This window comes from Quercus lobata, chromosome 11 (genome assembly GCF_001633185.2).
Source record: "Quercus lobata isolate SW786 chromosome 11, ValleyOak3.0 Primary Assembly, whole genome shotgun sequence".
Classification (NCBI taxonomy): domain Eukaryota; kingdom Viridiplantae; phylum Streptophyta; class Magnoliopsida; order Fagales; family Fagaceae; genus Quercus; species Quercus lobata.
In genome coordinates this window covers 2,765,124-2,778,598 of record NC_044914.1, presented here as the reverse complement: position 1 = coordinate 2,778,598, position 13,475 = coordinate 2,765,124, and the positions used below count along the sequence as shown (strand labels likewise).

At 34.7% G+C, this 13,475-nt stretch overlaps 1 protein-coding gene across 2 annotated transcripts; it reads left to right on the top strand.

Moving 5' to 3' along the window:
* Positions 1-6,345: 6,345 nt before the first annotated feature.
* LOC115969553 (respiratory burst oxidase homolog protein E-like) lies at positions 6,346-13,247 on the top strand. 2 transcript variants are annotated; one of them, XM_031089229.1, is made up of 15 exons: positions 6,346-6,517; positions 6,643-7,352; positions 7,472-7,631; positions 8,661-8,709; positions 9,079-9,192; positions 9,343-9,765; positions 10,346-10,729; positions 10,822-10,917; positions 11,026-11,141; positions 11,230-11,406; positions 11,504-11,657; positions 11,755-11,946; positions 12,062-12,190; positions 12,341-12,415; positions 12,944-13,247. In XM_031089229.1, the coding sequence occupies exons 2-15, from the start codon at positions 6,794-6,796 to the stop codon at positions 12,983-12,985; spliced, it is 2,670 nt and encodes an 889-aa protein (XP_030945089.1). In that variant the 5' UTR covers positions 6,346-6,517; positions 6,643-6,793; the 3' UTR covers positions 12,986-13,247. The 2 variants fall into 2 exon arrangements, with proteins under 2 accessions (XP_030945089.1, XP_030945088.1); XM_031089228.1 differs by having other exon boundaries at positions 12,341-12,419.
* The last annotated feature ends 228 nt before the right edge of the window (positions 13,248-13,475 follow it).

The following is a 13,475-nucleotide window of genomic DNA, read 5'->3' as shown; positions in this document are numbered from 1 at the left end:
TTAAAATGGGAGTTTTAATTAATAGAAACAAAATTTTACTAGTACTCTTTCACTTCCCGAATTTTTCAAGTAACAATTGATGTTGATTTCTTTGTTTAAGCAAATTAACCGCACTTTCACTTTGTAAAAATGACCGTACTACATCCGCTCGAAGAGCAACAATTTAGGCATACAATCTATACCCTCTATTAATTTTGCCCAAAAATCATTTTGGTTCTTTACGTCTGAAGTTGGTCAATATAATACCTCTCCCCAAAAATCATTTTAGTTCTTTAAGTTTGAAGTTGGTCATTTTAGTCAAGCTGCCCAAAAATCATTTATCATTTCAAGGATTCACTTAGTCGGGTAACTTTGCCTAAAAATCACTCAAAACAACTAATCAAAGAATTAAAATGATTTTTGGGTAAAGTTATCAGATTAAAATGACTAATTTCAAACTTAAAGGATTAAAATGATTTTGAAATAAAGTTACAAGACTAAAATAACCAACTTCAAACTTAAAAGACTAAAATGAATATTTTTGGGCAAAATTAACAAGTGTAAATTGCATTTTTGCCAACAATTTATGCCTTGCAATTTGGCATTATGGGTGCTGTTATACCTGGCCATAAATGGTTGTAGCTTTAGCACTTCTTAAATAATAAAATGCACGTTAATAAGAGAGTTATCTTAGGGAGTTAAATCAGACTCTTTTTCAAATGTTATTGCAAGCAGGGAGGGTACTGAGGATGATGAATTCCAATCAAGGTTGGCGGAGAGAGAGAGAGAGAGTCCCAAGATTCCAATTGATCTCTCTGTGTTCAGTTGCCCATTTTTTAATAAATTTATTTATAATGACCATTTTTTTTTAATTGCTGAATTATTTATATAAGATGGGCATATACATTGCAAACATGGCCACAAACTCATACAATTAACACGTATATCCATTCCTTGTCAAGTTCTTGCTTTTCAATATTTTTTATGGTCTTCCAACTTTTTTTATTATAAAAAATGTAATACCCTTACAAAATATATGTCAAACGTAATGGTGGAATCAAGATTTGATTTCAAGGGGTAAAATCTATAACTACCATACATAAGTTTTTCATATATACATCCACGAACATATATAAATTTATACACATTATAGATGAGCACAAGCACACACATTAGGGGTTTGTGTACATAAGACCAATTTACACAACAAAATGCATTTATGCTAATATTAAGCAATATTTTAATGATGGAAAATCCATAAAAAAATATAAGAGCCAAATCCAAAAAAAACTCGCACATTGACTTCCCAAGTCATCCCTTAAAATATCATTTTATTACCGTGTATCCCTAAATGTAGGGAAGCACCGTTCATTTTCCAAATACTTATTTTATTATTTTTTGTGTCTCGGTAACCAAAATAGAGAAAAATTGGTGTCTTGAAAGGCAGAAGAAATAATTAAAAAAATAAAGAAATAATATTTAATGAAATAGAGTATATGATAAAGAATCAAATGTCACTGTTAGGACTGTTCACCCAACCCGTACACTCGACCAACCCGAGCAACCCGCCCGAGCCCGAACCAAAAACTGCCCAAACCGACACTCCGACGGTCGGTGGCGAGTCGTCGCCCACAGAACCCGACGCCTTCGGGTCAGTTGGCGGGTTTCCTCTCCCAAAACCCGAGCAACCCGACCCGATCATAAACCCAGAAACTTCCGACGATATTCGAAGGTTCTTTGGAGAAAACATACAAAATCCGGCGATATTTGAAGTTATTCGACGAAACTTTACTTGAAACCCATTAGATCGGATGAGATTCGGCGAGATCTTGTCATGATTTGGCCAGATCTTGACGATCCGATCAAAATAACGGCACCGGCGATAAAAATCAAAACCGACCGGTGAACCCGAAAACCCGACATGACCCAAACCGGCCGATCCGACTAGCATTCCGGGTCGGTTTCGGGTTCTATTTTTGCCCACCCGAAAGTTTCGGGTCGAGTCCAGGTTAGGCACAAACCTGACTCAGTCCGACCCGTGGACACCCCTAGTCACTGTGGAGGGATGAACCTCTCCTTTAGAAGGTATTTTCCATTTTGGGTGAAGACCCTCACGGATTTGTTCAATCCCACATCGAGGAGAGAAACCTCCCACTTTCGACTTATAAGCGCTGGGCCTAAGTGAAGGTGTACCACTCATGTGAGACACACACATGATGGTACACCTTCACTAAGGCCCAACGCTTATAAGTCGAAGGTGGGAGGTGTAGTTCCCTAATGTGGGACAAATCTGTGAGGGTTTTCATCCAAAGCGGACAATACCTTCTAAGGGAGCTCACCCCTCTACCATCACTATTTTGAAAATAACAAGCAATTTTTCATACTAATATAGAGAAAAATATTTAGGAAAACCAATGTGAATGGTCTTATGTTGATTTATTTTATATATATAACCAATGTGGTAGTCAAAATTTCACTTATAATTCACTTGTAACTATTTTTGAGTAATTAGATAAACCTCAAGTGCAAATTAGATAAGTGTTTTTTTTTTAAATAAATTTTTTAACTCATAAATTGATTAAACTATAAAGGATTTAAACTCATAATAATTTTGAAAGATAATATTTGTACTTTTTTTCTCTTGAAATTAAACTGTTGCTTCTTTATTTTTCTTGATAAAATTTGATATATAAAAGAGATATAAAAGACAGACAAGGAAAATCTATGCACGCGCACACACACACACACACACACACACATATATATATAAAGCCAAAACTTAGAGAAAATTCAATTAAATTCTAAATTAGATTTCAATTGTGGGCTAATTTTGTGCCATGTTTCCACTTAAGTTTTTTGATCTTTGTGCCAAGTGAATTAATGAGTGCAAAATACTAAGAGTCTAATATTAATAAATTATAAAATAAAAATAAAAAACCAACCATATATCTACTCAATAAAAATCACCACACAACAAAGATCATCACACGTTCTATCTTATTAAAAATTAGAAAAAAAATGATCATAAGTAGTATTAAATTTAGGAAAGAATTTTAAAATGTAACTAATTACGTTTATTTTTTCTTATAATTTGACTAATTATTTATATTTTTATGATAAAAAATGTGTTTATTTTTAAATGCATTCATGCGTATGCATGAGTTACGAACTAGTATAGAATAAAATAGAAAGCGTAAAATATATAATGCGGGCATGGGAAGTTTTGGTGGGGCCCGTTCCCTCCAACCTTGGTCACACACATGTTTAAATCACAAATTGTTATTGGAGGCTGAAAAGCTTATGGTAATGAACTAATAATTATAATAGATTCAAATGCATAATAATCATTTCTTATCACCTCGATAAATTGAGAAAAAAAGTTGTCAAATATGTTATGTCACTAATATTACTCTACTAAAGCACTAAAGGTAACATAAGTTGCAAAACTATTCCTATAATCTTTATTCCTGTTGTATCGTTAAAGTCTTAAAGATGAAGATCCATCTTTAATAAATTGTTCTCCCTACCTTTTCATCTCTTTGAGGTGCGAAAAATCCAAACAGGAATGAGTAGGGCAAGGCTAGTCAGGCGGGTGGGACGTTTTTGACTTTTTTTTCCATCCTAATATCTATACATGTCTTGCTTATAGGAGTTGTACTCTTATTATTTTTCTCATTATTTATTCATACACATAAATTAATAAGTAATAAGTTTGACATTTGTTTGTAAATGAAGGATAGTTGATATGAGTAAATAATTACTATAAGACTAGTATATATATATATATATATACATATTTTATTTAATATAAATACATATTAAATTTCTAAAAACTATTGTTTTATATTTTCACGCTTTGAAAAGGATACGACACCCATGATTCGAACCCATCCATTTTTATAGCCATCTCTAATAGATATTTCAAGAAATAATAAAAAACATCATTTGTGATTTTATTTTTATTTTTATAAGATAGAATTCTACTCTAGCCTATTTTAAGTGTATATGTGTGTGAAACTCCCTCCTGGAGACTTGAACCCTGACTCTTATCCCTCACACCCCGCAAGCATTTATACCTGTGGAGTGATCATTGCATCAAGGATGTGCGGTGGTAGAACTTCATTTGTGCTTAATTACAAGGGGTCACATCACACAATCATGCTTTTAACTTCAAGTGAAATTAATGGTCATAACAAGTGATAGTTGTGGCGATGGGAAAGAGTGAAATTATACATCACACAAATTATAAACCAAATAGATAATCCATTTATCTAAACGTTTGTGCATATAAGAAGCTTATCTAAATTGAAGCAAAAAACTACAGCCTTAAGTAAACTTCAGCCTTAAAAATTCTGTTTCTTCTGTTTCAGAAAAAAAAAAGGGGTCATGGATCAGACCAGAAAGACACGGCAACCGTCGCTTTTACGTTTAGAAAGACAAGGAATGTTAACAAGCACCGACGTTTCCTTTTTTGTGTTTCACTTAAAAAAGAGAAAAAAGTCGTCAAAAAAATTGACAAAAGGGATAAAAAAATTTCCAAAATCTGAACAACTGCCAAAAACTGAAAAAGTTACTCAGAAAATTATTCAAAAGTGTGTCGTTAACGGGCACCTTACGGTGCCCGTTAACACAACCCGTGATTAAAAAGCAAAAGTTGGTAAGCAACCTAAGTTTCTACAAAGAGTCCCAAAGATCGATATGGAAGTACTTTACCCAAAATATCTATTGCAGTAATGTATGTACTGCATATATGCTTGCAGTACATTCTAGAAGAACGTACGTGCAAACCCAGACCAAGTCTTTCTCATGGCAGTGTGGCTTGTGGATTGCTTCTCCAGATCCTCGACGACCTTGATAATAATATACACACCAAACTGTGTTCTATGACTCTATATAGTCTATAGCCACATCTTTCTTTTTTTTCTTTTTTTTTGGTGTAAAGACTAATGAGACAAGCTACCACCACCAACCTCTTATGGGCGGCAGAAGTGGAAGACACGACCACAATGACTAAATTAGCTTAATTATTTATATAATTTTACGCTACTTAAACAAAAGCAACTTGCAGTACTATCGATCTTGTAATTAATCTTATATATCTAAGTGTATTGTTTCTACCAAATTAAATGTTAAAGAATATTTCGGTTGAGCCTATTTACACGCAAATAAAACCAGCAGCTCACCGTTGTTTTTCAGATGATATTACGTAAAAACCAATTGGTATCATGGAGCAGATAATGTAAATTAAAGTTCTATCTTATTATTATTATTTTTAATAAAAAAACATAGCATAATTTTACAACTCTTGCATATATATTTAATATTATACTATAGATACAGATGATCATTACTGATCATGTACTTTTTCTTTGGGTGGGGTGGGGGGATGAAAACAAAGAACTGAACATGCATGTTCAGTTCCTTGTTTTGCCAAATTCCTTCCGGCATAAATTGCTGTGAAAATTTTCAAATTGTTTTATGAGAAATGTTAACCAGTATCATGTGATACTTGTTAAGGTTACTTAATAAAAGAAACCTTACAGTTTATTTTAATAATTTTTTTCTTTATGAAGCTGGCCTCACATAAAGAAAAAAGTGCAAGTACAGTTTTCTAATTTAACACTTTCATAGCGAAAAGATGCCAAGTACTATGGCCATTCTAGCATTTAGTTAAATTAGTGGGAAGGCTGTCAAGGAAGGAACCTAAATCCAAGCAATACTCACATGATTTTACAATGCACAACCTAAGCAAGTTATGACAACTTTCACGTGACTTCCTTAACCAAAATGTCAAGTCCTATTAGCTAAGCTAGAAACATCATGCAGCCAATAAATTAAGGAAATTTCTCCACACACACACTCTCTCTAGTGCATTTTGATTAATCATCAACCAGAGATAAAATAATATTAGGATACAATTAAGATAATTTATTGTTAATCTCTCAACTTTTCTCCTGTCGTAGTTTTCATCTAACATATATTAAATACAATTAAGATTGTCTTATTCTTGTTAAGTTATCTAGCTAGTTGGTACTCATATTTCCTAGTCAATGGCGTTAAGTACCAAAATATTATAGGTGGGCACTTCCATGTGCTATACAAAAAGGCAATGATTTCAACTATGATAAGAAATTAAGGGCTAAATACAATGATTGAATTAGTAAAAACAAAAAAATTTTGGCTATATGAACGTGACATCAAGAAATGCAATTCTATTCCCGAAAAAAAACAAATACAAAGAATATAAGGACAGTAAGTGAAGAAAAATTAAATAGAGTAACGATTGTTAAGGCTCACCTTACCCTTTGACCTCAGCTTATAAAATAGCTGTTCCTTACTCACTCACTCCCCCAACCCTTTTATTTTATTCAATGACAACCCGCCCTTTTTTAATTTCCATTTTTCTGTTTCTATACAAAATTGTCTTAATTCTTCAACAACAACAAACAAAATCAAACACTACGTCTACGTGGCACAATCCTTGCCGTTGTTTCTAACACACACAGCAGCAGACACAGCATCTTCTTCCTATAAACCTGTAAATCTCACTCTATCATTATATCAAACACAGTTTATATACATTAAGTTTATATTCCATTATTGAAGCAAATGTTTTTATTTTTTTTAAAAAAATATATCAATCTGTAACTACTCTATAATCAGGCGTTGAAATCGTGTGCTGAGATTGGTTGAGAGGTGTTTGTTTTGTTGGTTTTTTTCACCAGGCATAGACTCTAAACCTTCTCTCTTTCTTTGTGTAATGTGTAATAATTAAGGGAGCTAATAGAGTTTGGATTTACCTGATAGAGAGAGAATGAGGTTATCGGCGTCGTCGGGATCGTCGTCGAAGCGAACCAATTACAGCCGGTCATTCGAGTTACCGGACGATCTCGACGACTCCTCCATCATCAGTGGCGGTGGCGGAGCAATGCTGCCGATATTTCTCAGCGGCCTTGGACGACAGAGCAATTCGCAAGACTTAGTTGAAGTCACGCTAGAGCTCGAGGACGACTCAGTCGTCGTGTGCAGCGTAACTCCGACGAGAGAACTCGAGAGGAACCTGTCGATTACGTCGAGGATTCGCCGGAAATTCCCGTGGCTGAGATCTTCGACTAACGCGTCGGAAACTGCTTCGGAAGATGAGGCAGAGGAGAACACGATCATGTCGGCTCGCGATGCTCGAAGAATCAAAGCGAGTCTTCAACGATCGCGATCGAACGCGCAGCAAGCTCTGAAAGGACTTAGATTCATCAGCACTAGTACAAGTACTAGAGCTTGCGATTCCGAAGAGTTATGGAGAAAAGTTGAGTCCAGATTTCGTAAACTCGCTAAGGACGGTTTGCTTTCTCGAGATGACTTCGGTGAATGCATAGGTGCATATATATTTGCTATCAAATAAATTTTATTGTTTGTTTATTATTTTCATGCTCGATCGAGTTCATGAATTTGATTGTTTGTTTTTATAAATAAGAGAGTGTGATTTTGTTGGTAGGAATGGTTGACTCGAAAGAGTTTGCGGTTGGGATATTCGATGCATTGGCACGGAGGAGGAGACAGAAGATAGCGAAGATAACGAAAGAAGAGCTACGCGATTTCTGGTTACAGATTTCGGACCAGAGTTTTGACGCGCGACTTCAGATTTTCTTTGACATGTATGTGGGCTCGCTTTTCCGTTTCGTTTCTTCTCTCTTTAATAATACGCACCATTTTTTTTATTACTATCCAAGCACATGAGTTCATAATCATTGGGGGTATTATTATTATATAACCACAGTAAATTAAATTTTAATGGTGTTATATTATCCAAAATAATTCATAATCATTTGTTTTTTTTGGAACATCCGTATTAATTTGCTAATGAATTATTTTAGAAAAATTTACATACTACTTTGATGAAAAATATAAGATATTATAAAAATAATCATTTTTTTTAATGGGATCAAAAATATCAATTTTTTTTTCATAAAAGTTTCTAAACATATTCATAAATTATTCTACTAAAATTTTCCATTTTTTTAAAAGGGAAAATGCTATCATAGACATACTATCGCACACATAATATATATACTCACAAAATATAGGAAAAAACAATGATTTGAAATCACGATTTTGAAGTTTAAAATTGTGACTTCAAGTTATGATTTTCCTTATTTTTTGAGTGTGTGTTTTATGCATGTGCTAGTGTGTGAAATAAATAGTACTCATTAAATAATTGCACATATAACAAAAAAGATTTAAATCTTGGTTTTCTTTGCTAAGGAAAGTAGATGAAACTGTTGAGAATACCAAATTTTACAACAGTTGTGGCAGAAGTTAAATTCTGAAATCCAGTTAGATATATTTGAGATGTTGCTGTCCTTGAAAATATAAGCAAAATGTTACCTGGACATGGCGGTAAAATAAATTCATATAATTCTACTTGCATTGCAAAAGTTAAGCAATCATAGTGTTTAAAAGTTAGGCAATCATGGTATCTACCAATCATGTTACGTTTATATTAAACAATTCTATCTTGCATTGGATAAGTTAGGCAATTATAGTCTCTATCATGTGACGTATACTAAACAATTCTATCCAAGTTGTTAGAGTGTACATGTCAAATTCTTTCCTAACATTATCGATTCGAGCTCAAGACTTAATATTAAAGAGAAAAATTTCAATGTGTTTTTCCGTTTTTTCAGGGCGGATATCAATGAGGACGGAAGAATTACAAGGGAGGAGATTCAAGAGGTGAGAACTGTTTTAGTTGTCACCTCAAAAAAAAAAAAAAAAACTGTTTTAGTTGTAAAAGGATTGCGTTATGTCATACACTGATACACTCATCATACACATGTGGCTTTGTACAATTCACTGGCATAAAACATGTAAAATATTTGATATATATTAATAAACGCAAATTACTTAATATAAACGCAAATTACTTTTATTTATTTTTCTTCATTCGAGTGATAGTCTTTAAGTAATGGTATCATTTGTAGTGTTCTTAGTGACGCATAATTAATAATTAAAGTCGATGAAAGCCTTAAAAAAAGCATGTTAAGTTCATGTTTTACATTTTAGCATGTTAAGCTTTACTATGTTACTCTCATTTAATTACAGCTTATAATGCTCAGTGCTTCTGCAAACAAGCTATCCAAGTTGAAAGAACAGGCTGAAGACTACGCTTCGTTGATAATGGAAGAACTAGATCCAGAAAATCTAGGATATATTGAGGTATATAAAACCTTCTCAACTTGCTATCATGCCACTGTTAGATAGGATTATTTATTACTGCAACTTTATAAATAAGTCATTTGAATTCTTAAATGATTTAAAGAATTTAACATATTTGCTGCTCCTGTCTGATTTGTACCTTTTACTCAGTTATGGCAGTTAGAAACGCTGCTCCTACAAAGAGACAATTACATGAACTATAGCAGACCACTGAGCACAGCGAGTGTAGGCTGGAGTCAGAACCTTGGTTCCTTTAGACCCAAGAATGTGATGCGAAGAGTAACCGGAACACTAAGGAGTCACATACTAGAGAATTGGCAGAGAGGCTGGATTTTGATGTTGTGGTTCTTTGTCATGGCTGGCCTTTTCGCCTGGAAATTCAACCAATATAGAAATAAAGCAGCATTTCAAGTCATGGGCTATTGCGTGGCAGCTGCAAAAGGGGCTGCAGAGACTCTGAAACTCAACATGGCTCTCATCCTCTTACCAGTTTGTCGAAACACTCTCACATGGCTTCGGTCCACAAGAGCCAGGTCCTTTATCCCCTTTGACGACAACATTAATTTCCACAAGGTAAAATACTTACAAAGCAATCACTGCTGACACGGTAGAATGTCAAAATGATCTTACTTTCCTCAAACAAATAGAAGCATTTCTTCACAACAAAAGGTATAAAAAGATTAAAAATGGATTGAGTTTTCGATGAGATTGATTCATTCTAGCTTTACTAATAAACCTTCTGAGAAATGTAAAGGGAGAGAGATCGCTGTGTTTGATGATGGAATTAACCTAGTCTATTTCTATATTTAGGCTAATTCGATCCACCACCAGCAGTATTCAATCTTACTATCCACCCAAATCAAAAGCTGTAAATAACTAAAGCAAGAATTTGCATATATATATGAAATACTGGAAAAGCCTTAATCAAACTGAGCCAGCTTCAAAAGGCAGGTGTGTAACGCAAGCTAAGGTACCCATATTGTTGCGCCATGTTACTATTTTAGTACTTCTAGTATTCCATGTTTAAACCTGTTCCCTCCTTAAAAAAAACAATAAAGGGTATGATACCAACTAATTACCAAAAGCCACTTATTCTCAGTGTATATAAGTAATTTTTGTCATTTTTGTTTGTTATTGACTCTTTACTTCACAGACGATTGCATGTGCTATAGTCCTTGGAATCTTCATTCATGCGGGAACCCATCTAGCATGTGACTTTCCTCGCATTATAAACTCATCTCCGGAAGATTTTGCCTTGATAGCTTCCGATTTCGGAAACACAAGACCCACATACAAAGGCCTTTTGAGCGGGGTTGAAGGGGTGACTGGGATTGCTATGGTGGTCTTAATGGCTATCTCTTTCACATTAGCAACACGAGGCTTCCGGAGAAATCTGGTGAAGCTGCCTGCACCATTTAACAGATTGACGGGGTTTAATGCATTCTGGTACTCTCATCACCTTCTTGGTCTTGTCTATATTTTGCTAATTGTTCATGGAACTTTCTTGTTCTTGGCGCACAAGTGGGATCAAAAAACGGTAAGAAACTTAGGAATATAATGATCTTTTTATGAGTTATGACAGAAGAAGATTGCTAGTATTGGAACTGAATGCTTTGCCAACTTTTACAGGCATGGATGTACATCTCTGTTCCATTGTTGCTCTACATAGCAGAGCGGAGCGTGCGAACGTGTAGATCAGAGCATTATTCAGTTAAAGTATTAAAGGTAAATTGACAAAGAAGAGCAATTGAATTCAAGCAGAGGGTAATATAAGTGGGGAAAAAAAAAAAAAACTATAAGTTTTCAACAAGTTCTACCTCTTGGTCACTGCAGGTTTCAGTACTACCAGGAAATGTTTTTAGTTTAGTCATGTCCAAGCCTCAGGGATTTAAGTACGAAAGTGGGCAATACATATTTCTACAATGCCCAACAATCTCTCCATTTGAATGGTGAGTAGTATTGGTGCTGATAGTGACATACATTCAGCTACCACTCTCAGACCGTCCATTCTGATAATCAATCCCTTTTCCTTTCCAGGCATCCATTTTCCATCACTTCAGCACCAGGAGATGACTACCTAATTGTTCACATCCGGATAGTAGGTGACTGGACACAAGAATTGAAGCGAATTTTTGCCGAGGGTACTCATTTACCACCATCTATTATTGGTCCAGCCAAACTTAGTACTCTACTCGAGCAAAAGGATCAGACAAGGTGGGAATTGCATTCTAATTTTATTCTCTTAGACTGGAATGGTAATGCGGAATACATGTGAAAAGGCAAATCAACTTACTATGTTATGTTGATGCAGCCAACCAAGACTGCTAGTTGATGGACCATATGGGGCTCCAGCACAGGACTACAAAAATTATGATGTCTTGCTCCTAGTAGGACTTGGAATTGGAGCTACTCCTTTTATAAGCATCCTTAGAGATCTTCTAAACAATACAACAGAAGAACATCAGGCAAGAATTCATACTCAACCATATCACTTCTCTTTTCATTATTTTTACAACACTTTTTTCTTACGCAATTTGATTTTTTGACCCACTGTTGACCTAGGATTCAACCACAGAAACGAGTAGATCAGATGACAGCCTGAATAGTTTTACATCTTCAAATGTGACACCAGGAAGCGGAAACAAGAAGTTGCAGAGGGTCAAAAGTGCTCATTTCTACTGGGTTACCAGGGAACCTGGATCATTTGAATGGTTTAAAGGAGTCATGGACCAAGTAGCAGAAATGGATCACAAAGTAATGAATAATAAATTTTAGTCCTTGCCCATCAGAAATATATGCATTTTGAATTATTACATACGAACAGGAGAATTAGTGTCATCCTAATCTTCTCATATATATATATACCTAGGGTCAAATTGAGCTGCACAACTACCTTACAAGTGTTTATGAAGAGCATGATGCGAGATCAACCCTGATCACAATGGTTCAAGCTCTGAACCATGCTAAACATGGCGTTGACATCCTATCCGGCACCCGAGTAAGATATTGCATTACCTTTATAACAAACAGTTTTTCCATACACCCAATAGCTCTACCATCCCATCACTTTGCTAATCGACAGATACTGGGCAATAGAAAGTCCTTAGCACTCTTATGCTTAAAACAGTCATATTTTATTTTTTGGCAGGTAAGGACGCACTTTGCTAGGCCTAATTGGAAAGAAGTATGCACTAAAATAGCTTCAAAGCATCCATACGCAACAGTAGGTAAAGATACTCTACCAAATCACAGAATTTTTTATTAACAAAGCAATATGCTACTATGCATGCGTACCAGGTTCACACCATTAAGAAAAGAACTTCACTGGCAACCATCTGAGTTAACAGCTGATGTGCCAGATTAACAAAACAGATATAAACACACCTTAGCTCTCAATAAAAATTGGGCTTAGACTTACTTGAAATGTTTTGCACCCTACAGCTCTATTCAGGGGTCATAAGTAAAAGTGTAAAGCAATTTAATGTGTGAAAAAAATAAGAGATGATATATTAAAGAAATCAGCAATTGATTAGAACTTTCATGATCTAGAATGCGGTAGGTTCTCTATTTGATGTTATTTAATTTTTAATTTATCAACGAAGGTGGCTTGTGTGGTCTAAACAGGCAACTTTAAAATTATGATCAAATGACTCACCGATCCACAATGGTTTAGACATGTAGGTAATATGAACATGAAAAATATTCCAGATATGAAGAAATGGTTTAACAGGAAAGGGTTGTTAATTTGCAGGGGTTTTCTACTGTGGGTTGCCAGTTTTGGCAAAGGAGCTGAAGAAGCTATGTCACGAGCTCAGTCACAAGACCTCTACACGATTCGAGTTTCACAAGGAGTATTTCTGAAATAAAGGGATCACCATCAAAATACCGACCTTGTTTTTTGGTAACCATTCTAATGATTCTAAAGGAAAAGATATTTTTGTATCCATTATAATAGCTCACAAGATGTAAATACAAGCACTATATCTTACAAAATTACTAGTGCAGACCGACTCAAATGAGAATTTTATATAATGAGAGGAAATACAGATTGTCAATTTCTAGCTGCACTGACTCTAAATTGCTTTACCCACAACCCCTAAAACTAACAAGAAATTTTAGTCCCAAAAATTAAGGTCGGGTATGAATTCTCAATAGACTCATAAGGGTTGGCCACTGAATTTTAAAAAACAAAAAAAATCAGTAAATAATTTATCTATTTTGATAAAGCAAGACTATCGTATTGCTCTTTTTCTGAGGTAAACAGCAATAATCAGTAAAATCAC

Coding starts and splice junctions, on each gene's coding strand:
- LOC115969553 (XM_031089228.1), top strand. CDS start 6,794: ATGAGGTTATCGGCGTCGTCGGGATCGTCGTCGAAGCGAACCAATTAC. Junction 8,710..9,078: donor CAAGGGAGGAGATTCAAGAG/GTGAGAACTGTT, acceptor ATTTAATTACAG/CTTATAATGCTCAGTGCTTC. Junction 10,918..11,025: donor ATTCAGTTAAAGTATTAAAG/GTAAATTGACAA, acceptor TGGTCACTGCAG/GTTTCAGTACTACCAGGAAA.